At 44.3% G+C, this 12,402-nt stretch overlaps 1 protein-coding gene across 1 annotated transcript in view; it reads left to right on the forward strand.

Moving 5' to 3' along the window:
• The first annotated feature begins 4,925 nt into the window (after positions 1-4,925).
• LOC138652305 (phospholipase A2 inhibitor and Ly6/PLAUR domain-containing protein-like) overlaps positions 4,926-12,402 on the forward strand; it is a 59,340-nt gene continuing 51,863 nt past the window's right edge. The window contains exon 1 of the mRNA XM_069743093.1: positions 4,926-5,013. Coding sequence (XP_069599194.1) covers positions 4,962-5,013 — 52 coding nt within the window. The 5' untranslated portion in view covers positions 4,926-4,961. The remainder of the gene's footprint in view (positions 5,014-12,402) is intronic.

Below are 12,402 nucleotides of genomic sequence, written 5' to 3' on the forward strand. Positions count from 1 at the left end.
TATTGTTTACTATCTGTAACTGTGAGGCATTCTTTTAATTGTTTGTAGTTTTATGTGTTAATAAAAGTTATTTGGTATATCTAACGCTTCATGATTTATGGAGTTTAATAACTCCGTGATCAATATGTTCTGAGCAGTTTTTGGAGTGTTGCCCACCCTTGGTACAGAGGAAATGGGCTTGTGCTTTGTGCTTAAAGGGAAGGTGCCATCAAAAAAATTTTTTTTTTTCAGAAATTGTAAAAATGTAAAGAATTAATGATTACGTTTTCTTAAAAAATATTATCATTTGTTTATAATTTAGCAAAATATGAAAAATAATTTGAAAAGTTTTGGAATTTCCACTTTTCAACACTAGGGGGAGCAGCTGCTGAAATTTCACAAAAACCTAGTGTACAACTAGCTCACATTACAGCACTGCAGTAAATATGGGCGGAGTCTGCTGACGTGTGTGATGTCTCCTCTCCTCCCCTTCTGGGTGTTTGCTAAGGGATTAGAGAGGATGAGATTCAGGAACCCAGTGAGCAGCCATTTTGTTGGCGACTGCAGAGTATGGCTGCCATCACACTATCAGTATTTGGTCAGTATTTTACATCAGTATTTGTAGCCAAAACCAGGAGTGGAACAAATAGAGGAAAAGTATAATAGAAACATCTGCACCACTTCTGTATTTATCACCCACTCCTGGTTTTGGCTACAAATACTGAGGTAAAATACTGACCAAATACTGATAGTGTGAAGGCAGCCTTAGGCTACTTTCACACTAGCGTTGTTGGCTGTACGTTGCAATGCGTCGTTCAGGAGAACAAATGCATCCTGCAAAGTTGTCTGCAGGATGCGTTTTTTCCCCATAGACTAACATTACCGACGCATTGCGACGTATTGCCACACGTCGTAACTGCCGTGCGACGGTTGCGTCATGTTTTGGTGGACCGCCGCCACAAAAAAAGTTACATGTAACGTTTGTGCGTCGAGTCCGCCATTTTCAACCGCACATGCACGGCAGAAACTCCGCCCCATCCTCCCCAGACCTTACAATGGGGCAGCGGAAGCGTCGTAAGACTGCGTCCGCTGCCCACGTCGGGCATTTCTTTCACAGCATGCGTCGGTACGACGCACTGCGATGGGCCCGTACCGATGCTAGTGTGAAAGCAGCCTTATACTGACAAGTCTACGGTCACCGAGGATGGCAGGCAGCAAGGATTCTGGGAGATATGTGGTGGAGGGAGCAGGGTGACAGCAGCACAGAGTATTTCAGGAGAGCAGTGTGCTGGTCTATGGGCGCCCCCTGTTCGGTGCGCGGAGCAGCCAGGGATTGTACATAGAGCGCTGTCTTTTATACACATGGATGGACCGTCTGCTTGTTTGCTCCACAGAAATCCAGGAAACATTTCTGCATATTGATGGCCTGTTCTGATCCAGACATTGCATGCAAAGACCCCATTCCCCTCCTCAGATCCTGTCTTCCCCATCCTGTCCTGGCGATGTGTGAAAGCGAGGCGACAGGCGAAGTACGGGGTGACGCTGGGAAGGAAATGTAACCAAATAGTAACGATAAAAATGAGACCCCTCTCTACAGCTGCCTCACCAGCCTTCCCCTGACTACACCTAACTAGAGGTCATGCTGCCCCTCTATTACCCCAGACCCGCGTGCAGGTGCTCAGCCAGAACCACCATAGAATGGGTCCGCTTTCTGAAGATAATACTGCCATAGTGCTCTCATATAATACCGCCATATAGATCACACACAATACTATCAAATAGATCACACAATACTGTCATACAGTTCTCACATAATACCACCATATAGATCACACATAATACCGCCAGTGTTCTCACATACCGCCATATAGATCACACATAATACTGCCATAGTGTTCTCACATAATACCGCCATATAGATCACACACAATACTATCAAATAGATCACACAATACTGTCATACAGTTCTCACATAATACCACCATATAGATCACACATAATACCGCCAGTGTTCTCACATACCGCCATATAGATCACACATAATACCGCCAGTGTTCTCACATACCGCCATATAGATCACACAATACCGCCAGTGTTCTCACATACCGCCATGTAGATCACACATAATACCGCCAGTGTTCTCACATACCGCCATATAGATCACACATAATACCGCCAGTGTTCTCACATACCGCCATATAGATCACACATAATACCGCCAGTGTTCTCACATACCGCCATATAGATCACACATAATACTGCCATAGTGTTCTCACATAATACCGCCATATAGATCACACATAATACCGCCAGTGTTCTCACATACCACCATATAGATCACACATAATACCGCCAGTGTTCTCACATACCACCATATAGATCATACATAATACTGCCATAGTGTTCTCACATAATACCGCCATATAGATCACACATAATACTGCCATAGTGTTCACATAATATCGCCATATAGATCACACAATACTGCCATAGTGTTCTCACATACCGCCATATAGATCACACATAATACTGCCATAGTGTTCTCACATAATACCGCCATATAGATCACACATAATACTGCCATAGTGTTCTCACATAATACCGCCATATAGATCACACATAATACTGCCATAGTGTTCACATAATACTGCCATATAGATCACACAATACTGCCATAGTGTTCTCACATACTGCCATATAGATCAAACATAATACTGCCATAGTGTTCTCACATACCGCCATATAGATCACACATATTACTGCCATAGTGTTCTCACATAATACCGCCATATAGATCACACACAATGCTGCCAGTGTTCTCACATAATACCGCCATACATATAGATCACACACAATACCACCATATAATTCTCACAATACTGATCAACCATAATACCACCATACAGATCACATAATACCGTCATATAGATCTCACATAATGCCATAATACAGCATGACGCCCGCAGCTCCTGTTATCGCACGCATTGAGTTGTGTGTGCAATGGGGAAAGATATGCAGGGGGGAGAGGAGTGCATAGAAGTGGATTAGATACACGGTTCACCAGACAGTATCACACAGGAGAGGATTAGATACACGGCTCAGCATAATATCACACAGTATAGGATTAGATGCACGGCTCAGCAGACAGTATCACACAGGAGAGGATTAGATACACGGCTCAGCAGACACTATCACACAGGATAGGATTAGATACACGGCTCAGCAGTCAGTATTCCACAGGATTAGATACACAGGTCAGCACAGGATAGGATTAGATACACGGCTCAGCAGACAGTATCACACAGGAGAGGATTAGATACACGGCTCAGCAGACAGTATCACACAGGAGAGGATTAGATACACGGCTCAGCAGACACTATCACACAGGAGAGGATTAGATACACGGCTCAGCAGACAGTATCACACAGGAGAGGATTAGATACATGGCTCAGCAGTCAGTATTCCACAGGATTAGATACACAGGTCAGCACAGGAGAGGATTAGATACACTGCTCAGCAGACAGTATCACACAGGAGAGGATTAGATACATGGCTCAGCACAGTACAGTGATAGATGCAGGGTCTGATGTCCTGTGAGGAGCTGCAGTGAGGTCCGAGCAGCACAGAGCCTCCCCCATCCCCCTCTGTTACCTCTCTGCAGCTCCTGATAAGAGAACATCAGACCTCAGCACTTCAGACTCTCTAGCGATTCTAGAGATTCAGCCACACACCAGGCAGCAGAGGACAGGGAACGGCCGCTGAGTGTCAGGGGAGACAGATGGAGCTGCTCCTCCAACAGCACGGCTCTCCGTCACAGTGGAGCTCACAGTCAGGTACACTCCACTGTAGGCTGAAGCAAGATGGCGCCGACCTCCTGCCACTGCTGTGATGTGGAGACAGCCCAGGGGGCGTGGCCACATCAGAGCAGAGAGAAGCTTATGTGTAATGCATTGCTAGCTATGGGGTCGCCTTCCGACTACAGCTGTCTATGTCCAGGGCTGCCGTATGTGAAGACTGTAAGTGTCGTGCAGCTATACTTACAGTCCTGCAAATGAAAATGGCGGCGCCCAGTGGCAGAAAAAAAAATGAATAAAAAAAAAACAATAAATACTATGCACTTGAAAATAACTTATAAAAATAAGCAATTAAAGAGGTTTTTTTTTTTTTTTACAATATTAAAACGCGGCACCTTCCCTTTAATGAATCACAATAATGTCATGATTTTGCCATAACTCACAGTTGACCATTGGGCCCTAGTGTAGTATTCTTTTTAAAGGGATTTCAATGTAAATTCAACATTAACTATTACAGAATTGTTACCTGTAATTTGTATATCAGGAAATACAAGGAAAACAATTAATATTGTCTTCATTGCCACCCATAACTTTCTAAAAAGGGCAACAAAATAATATTGATTCCAAAAATGTAAATGAAAAAAAAAATCCATTTACAGAAAAAAATAAAACACCAGAAAAAAAATACAATTTTTTTGGACACTTTCAGAACCATGACAAAATAAATCTCTCTTTTTTGAGGCTATGTATCACGTTTTGCACCTACACCAGGCATTACACAATTTAACAATCTTAATAATAATAATAATAATAATGATAATCTTTTTTTAATATAGTGTGCTAACATATTACGCAGCGCTTCAGTTTGTACACATAGCATTCCTTTAAAACAAAAATGTTATAAAAAAGTAGATACTTATAATTTCATACTATTTTCCATTTTGCATTTGCAAATACAAATTTGAAAATTTTGCAAAATTGTTTTTTTGTGGTCAGAGAGGGGTTTGTAATAGAAAAATAAACATGTAAACCTTGAGTTGTGTTAATGGAACATGTCATCTCCTGGTGTATTCCCCTCCCTATCCCATCTGCCGAGTTCTGGCAACACCCATGGATGAATTATAACAGAGCACGGACAGCTGAGATCAAAGCTCTTTTGCTATAATAGTTCTGGAAGCCGAGTGGACAATGAGCTCCTGTCTGCTGATCACCTGCCTCCTGTCTGCTATTGCAGCCACAGGTAAGGACAGTTATTTTTTTTTAAAAGGAAATAACATGAAGCAATGATTTCTGTAATATGACCACTGAGCTGGTATGGAGTGCATATAAATAGAAGGGGACTACTCATTCCTCTCAATGATATTCTCAATGTAATATGTAGCTTAGGCTATAATTACTAAGCTCTCGGCTAAAATATTCTTCATCCAAAGCTCATACAGAATTAGTTCCTTATAGAAAACGACAAGTAAATAATAATAGTAATATGACAAACTCAGGTCTGCTACTCCACCATTTTCAGCCCTTCTGATAGATAAATAAATCTCTAGAATGTTGGAAGTTTTTCTTTAATTCTTTTTGCAACTTAAAGAAAACTTTTGATTTACGTCATCATTATCAACAGCACTTAAGTCATGTTGTGTTAACAACCTCTACATCTATATGTGAACCTGCCTATTTTATAAGATAGATTTCTAAATTATAAAATAGAAAATATGAATATATCTGCCTTTAATCAACATTTAGATGGCGGGTCTAGTTGAAGATAAATATGAGAAATAATGTGTTTTTTTTAAAGTTAAGGTTAAGTATTTTATGATGCTTTGTGGGTGTTCTGTAAAGTGATATAACATGAAGATTGTGCAGAGATAAGACAAGTGGTTGCAGCTGTTACACTCAGAAAATGTGTAAAAACCACAAGCCTTAGATATGAAGGAAACCAAGAAACCACAAGGTGAATGGATGTTGTAAAGCTTAAGGTTATATCATCCTCTCTACTCTTGTTTTATCTAGTTTTCTAATAGTCGTGGTAAAATCTGATGACCATAATATTTTCTTTATATCATTGGCAGAAACTTTTATCTTACTTTGAGTTCTGACAAATGTTTCTTTTTAGTCTTTAAGGAGGCAATCATCTTCTTCCAGTTAAAATAATAATTTTGGTTACTTTTGATGATTCTTCTATAAGGATAACAAGTTGAGTTAGTGAGGTGATAGAAAGAATTCATATGGGGTCAATGGGTAAAAGGGCATTTCTGTCCTTGTCACAAGACGTTTAAGTGCATGAATGACAGGTTCTTGGTGTACATGGGAAAGGGGGGTATGCATGAGTAGAGCTCCATTTTAATTTTTCAATGTATCCCTATCTGCTTAGGTGAAATCCCTATGAAAAGCATTCATACATGTGAACAATGTGAAAGTGTTGCCTCTAGGGTTGAGCGAAATGGGTCGTTCATTTTCAAAAGTCGCCGACTTTTGGCAAAGTCGGGTTTCATGAAACCCGACCCGAACCCTGTGTGGGGTCGGCCATGCGGTACGCGACTTTCGCGCCAAAGTCGCGTTTCAATGACGCGGAAAGCGCCATTTCTCAGCCAATGAAGGTGAACGCAGAGTGTGGGCAGCGTGATGACATAGGTCCTGGTCCCCACCATCTTAGAGAAGGGCATTGCAGTGATTGGTTTGCTGTCTGCGGCGTCACAGGGGCTATAAAGAGGCGTTCCCGCCGACCGCCATGTTACTGCTGCTGATCTGAGCTTAGGGAGAGGTTGCTGCCGCTTCGTCAGAAGCAGGGATAGCGTTAGGCAGGGTCCATTAACCACAAAACCGCTTGTGCTGTAGCGATTTCCACTGTCCAACACCACCTTCGGTTTGCAGGGACAGTGGAGGCTGTATTTTTTTTTTTTTCTCAGCGCTGTAGCTCATTGGGCTGCCCTAGAAGGCTCCCTGATAGCTGCATTGCTGTGTGTACGCCGCTGTGCAAACCAACTGCTTTTTTCAAAGCACAAATCCTCTTGTTCCTTCCTTTCTGCACAGCTATCTTTTTTGTTTGTCCACACTTTTTATTTAATTTGTGCATCAGTCCACTCCTTATTGCTGCCTGCCATACCTGGCTGAGATTACTGCAGGGAGATAGTAATTGTAGGACAGTCCCTGTTTTTTTTTTTTTGTGGGAGATTAAGATTGGCAATTTGGCATTTCTGCTAGAGTGCCATCCCTGTGTGTGCCATCTCTCTCACATAGTGGGCCATAGAAAGCCTTTTCATTTTTCAATTTTTTTTTTTTGTGGGAGATTAAGATTGGCAATTTGGCATTTCTGCTAGAGTGCCATCCCTGTGTGTGCCATCTCTCTCACATAGTGGGCCATAGAAAGCTTTTTCATTTTTCTGTTTTATTGGGTTTCTAAATACTCCCTGAAAAAATCAAAAAGAAATTAGTGGGAGATTAATATTGCCCTTTCTGCTTGTGTGCCACTCCTGACTCCTGGGTGTGCCATCTCTCTCTCTCAAATAGTGGGCACTGGGCCATAGAAAGGCTATTTTTTATTTTATTTTATTGTGTTTCTAAATTCTCCCTGAAAAAATCAAAAAGAAATCAGTGGGAGATTAATATTGCCCTTTCTGCTTGTGTGCCACTCCTGACTCCTGGGTGTGCCATCTCTCTTTCTCAAATAGTGGGCACTGGGCCATAAAAAGGCTATTTTCTTTTTTTTTTGGTTTCTAAATTCTCCCTGAAAAAATCATTTTATTTTATTTGTTTTCCAAATTCTTCCTGAATAAATCATTTTATTTTATTTTGTTTCTAAAGTTTCCTTAAAAAACAAAAAATAAATAAAAATACAGTGGGAGATTAATATTGACATTTGTGCTTGAGTGACAGTCCTGCGTGTGTGGCATCTCTCTGATTTGGTGCCACAGAAAACAGAGTGTGTAACATTGTGCCTGATTTTCCTTGTGGTCTCACCCACCTGTAAAGGGATATCTAACTCATACTGAAGTTATAGCTCACCGTGTAAGTTGTTTGACAGCAACAACTAAAGTTACTTTGGTTAAGTTTTTAAAACAATGAGGAAGTCTGGTGGAAGAGGTCGTGGCCGTGGGCGTTCATTGTCAGCTGGTAATGATGGTAGTGGTAGTGGAGCATCATGTGGTCGTGGGAAAAAAATTATTCCACCTAAGTCTGGAGCTGTGGAGCCAGGTTCGTCATCTGGCTACACAAGGCCTCGAACGCTCCCTTTTCTGGGAGTTGGAAAACCGCTTTTAAAGCCGGAGCAGCAACAGCAAGTTTTGGCTTACCTTGCTGACTCAGCCTCTAGCTCTTTTGCCTCCTCTTCTGAAACTGGTAAATGTAAAAGCAGCGCGTCGTTAGTGGATGTTCACGGTCAGGGACAAGTCGCTTCCTTGTCCTCTTCAGCAAAAACAACAACAGAGAAGAATGCAGCAGGCGACACAATGCGTTACTCCATGGAGCTCTTTACACATACCGTCCCTGGCTTAGAAAGTGAAACAGTTAACAGGCCATGCCCATTACAAGTAGATTCTGACATGGAGTGCACTGATGCACAGCCACAGCCAGACTACTATGCTGGTCCTTTGACTCAGACCACAACATTGCCCTCTCAGGGTACTGATCCAGAATCAGACCCTGATGAGACTATGTTGCCCCGTCACGAACGCTATACCACCGACCTACACGATGACACAGACGAAGTTGCACACGAGCTAGAAGAGGAGGTTATAGATGACCCAGTTGTTGACCCCGATTGGCAGCCATTGGGGGAACAGGGTGCAGGCGGCAGTAGTTCTGAAGCGGAGGAGGAGGGGCCGCAGCAGGCATCAACATCGCAACAGGTTCCATCTGCCGGGCCCGTATCTGGCCCAAAACGCGTTGCAAAGCAAAAAACTGTTGGAGGACAGCGTGTCCATCCGGTTAAAGCTCAGTCTGCAATTCCTGAAAAGGGATCCGATGCTAGAAAGAGTGCAGTCTGGCATTTTTTTAAACAACATCCAATTGATCAGCGCAAAGTCATCTGTCAAAAATGTTCAACTAGCTTAAGCAGAGGTCAGAATCTGAAAAGTCTCAATACAAGTTGCATGCATAGACATTTAACCACCATGCATTTGCAAGCCTGGACTAACTACCAAACGTCCCTTAGGGTTGTAGCACACTCGGCCAATGAAGCTACTCAGCAACGCAACATCCCTTCCGTCACTGTAAGGCCACCATTTTCTGCACCTCCGGCAGTATCTGTGCAGGTTTCTTTGCCATCCCAAAGCAGTCAGGGTCAGGGAATAACCAGTTTCGTAGGAGGAAATACTGCATCTAGGGCACCGGCGGAAACAATACCGTCTCCAACCGTCTCTCAGTTTGCCATGTCCACCGGCACACCCGCTAGTTCCACGATCTCCAGCTCTCCAGTCCAGCTCACCCTACATGAGACTCTGATTAGAAAAAGGAAGTACTTATCCTCGCATCCGCGTACACAGGGTTTGAACGCCCACATAGCTAGACTAATATCGTTAGAAATGATGCCCTACCGGTTAGTTGAAAGCGAAGCTGAACCACGCTACGAGCTACCCAGTCGACACTCTTTTTCCAGAAAAGCCATCCCAGCTGTTGTGAATTCTGTGGCAGAGCTCCCTCCTGTGGTCACAAGTGGTACTTCGGCTGGTTCTCTCTGTGAGCTTCCGTTGGTGGAGGAAAGTGGTACTGTGGCTTCTGAGTTTCCTTCCTCAGGTGATGTGGTGAAGTCGTTAGGTGCTTCTCTATTTAACTCCACCTAGTGCTTTGATCCTGGCTTCCAGTCAATGTTCTAGTATTGGACCTGTTTCCTCCTGGATCGTTCCTGTGGCCTGCTGCTCTGCATAGCTAAGTTCCTCTTTGCTATTTGTTTGCTGTTTTTTTTCTGTCCAGCTTGTCTATTTATTTTTTACTGCTTGCTGGAAGCTCTGGGACGCAGAGGGTGTACCTCCGTGCTGTTAGTTCGGTACGGAGGGTCGTTTTGCCCCTTTGCGTGGTTTTTGTAGGGTTTTGTGTTGACCGCAAAGTACCTTTCCTATCCTCGCTCTGTTCAGAAAGTTGGGCCTCACTTTGCTAAATCTATTTCATCTCTACGTTTGTCTTTTCATCTTAACTCGCTGTCATTATATGTGGGGGCTGCCTTTTCCTTTGGGGTATTTCTCTGAGGCAAGGTAAGCTTATTTTCTATCTTCAGGCTAGCTAGTTTCTCAGGCCGTGCCGAGTTGCATAGGCAGCGTTAGGCGCAATCCACGGCTGCCTTTAGTGTGGTTGGAGAGGATTAGGGATTGCGGTCAACAGAGTTCCCACGTCTCAGAGCTCGTTCTTGTTTTTTGGGTTATTGCCAGGTCACTGTATGTGCGCTGACCTCTATGTCCATTGTGGTACTGAATTACCTTTCATAACACCCAGCCCTGCACCAGTATGTTAAACAGCGCATCGTCCATGCACTCAGGCAATCTGTGAGTACAAAGGTGCACCTGACTACAGATGCATGGACCAGTAGGCATGGCCAGGGACGTTACGTGTCCATCACGGCACACTGGGTGAATGTGGTGGATGCAGGGTCCACAGGGGACATCAATTTCGGGACAGTTGTGCCTAGCCCACCTTCTAGGAAACAGTTGGCTGTAGGCGTTCGCACCCCCTCCTCCTCCTCCTCGTCCTCCTGCAGAAGCGAGAGCTCTTCCACAGACCGCAGTCGTCAAACCACTCCATCGTCAGCTGTCACTGTTGCACACCAGTTGTCCCATTATGGGGCAGCTACTGGCAAGTGTCAGCAGGCTGTATTGGCTATGAAGTGTTTGGGCAACAACAGACACACCGCGGAACTTCTGTCCGAGTTCTTGCAGCAAGAAACGCAGTCGTGGCTGGGCACAGTAGATCTTGAGGCAGGCAAGGTAGTGAGTGATAATGGAAGGAATTTCATGGCTGCCATCTCCCTTTCCCAACTGAAACACATTCCTTGCCTGGCTCACACCTTAAACCTGGTGGTGCAGTGCTTATTGAAAACTTATCCAGGTTTCTCCGACCTGCTTCTCAAAGTGCGTGGACTTTGCTCACATATCCGCCGTTCGCCTGTACACTCCAGCCGTATGCAGACCTATCAGCGGTCTTTGAACCTTCCCCAGCATCGCCTAATCATAGACGTTGCAACAAGGTGGAACTCAACACTGCACATGCTTCAGAGACTGTGCGAACAGAGGCGGGTTGTTATGTTTTTGTGGGAGGATACACATACATGGGCAGGCAGTAGGATGGCAGACATGGAGTTGTCGGGTGTGCAGTGGTCGAAGATACAAGACATGTGTCAAGTCCTTCAGTGTTTTGAGGAATGCACACGGCTGGTTAGTGCAGACAACGCCATAATAAGCATGAGCATCCCCCTAATGCGTCTGCTGATGCAAAGTTTGACGCACATAAAGAATCAGGCGTCTGCACCAGAGGAAGAGGAAAGCCTTGATGACAGTCAGCCATTGTCTGCTCAGGGCAGTGTACAGGACGAGGTAGCGGGCGAAGAGGAGGTGGAGGACGAGGAGGATGATGGGGATGAGTATATTTTTAATGAGGAAGCTTTCCCGGGGGCACTGGAAATTGGTGGCATGGCAAGGCCGGGTTCTGGTTTTTTGAGGGACACAAGTGACGTAGATTTGCCTGCAACTGCCCCTCAACCAAGCACAACCGCAGATTTGACAACTGGAACTTTGCCCACATGGCGGATTATGCCTTGCGTATCCTCAAAAGGGACACACGAATTACAAAAATGATGAACGATGACGATTACTGGTTGGCCTGCCTCCTTGATCCTCGCTATAAAGGCAAATTGCAAAATATTATGCCACATGAGAACTTGGAACTAATATTAGCAACAAAAAAATCAACTCTTGTTGACCGTTTGCTTCAGGCATTCCCAGCACACAGCGCCCGTGATCGTTCTCACACGAGCTCCAGGGGGCAGCAGACCAGGAGTGCTAGGGGTGCACACATCAGAAGTGGCGTTGGACAGAGGGGTTTTCTGACCAGGTTGTGGAGTGATTTTGCTATGACCGCAGACAGGACAGGTACTGCTGCATCAATTCAAAGTGACAGGAGACAACATTTGTCCAGTATGGTTACAAACTATTTTTCATCCCTTATCGATGTTCTCCCTCAACCGTCATTCCCATTTGATTACTGGGCATCCAAATTAGACACCTGGCCAGAATTGGCTGAATATGCATTGCAGGAGCTTGCTTGCCCGGCAGCTAGTGTCCTATCTGAAAGAGTATTCAGTGCTGCTGGTTCAATATTAACCGAAAAAAGGACTCGTCTGGCTTCACAAAATGTTGATGATCTAACATTCATTAAAATGAACCACAACTGGATTTCTAATTCTTTTGCCCCACATTGCCTGGGCGACACCTAGCTTTCCTATGAAAAGCTCTTGCCTGTGGACTACTGTGAATTACTTATCAAATGTCTTAATTTGCAGCAGCTGATTGTCCAGCATACGACATGTTTACACCTCCCTAAATGGCCAAACTCCCCACACGGGGCCGTGGTATCGCGACTTGGCGCAAGCACCCGTGAGAGTGCGGTTGTCTGAAGAGGTGGGTGTGCCCGCTTTTGGTCGACAGCA

The sequence above is a fragment of the Ranitomeya imitator genome, chromosome 10 (genome assembly GCF_032444005.1).
Source record: "Ranitomeya imitator isolate aRanImi1 chromosome 10, aRanImi1.pri, whole genome shotgun sequence".
Taxonomy (NCBI): domain Eukaryota; kingdom Metazoa; phylum Chordata; class Amphibia; order Anura; family Dendrobatidae; genus Ranitomeya; species Ranitomeya imitator.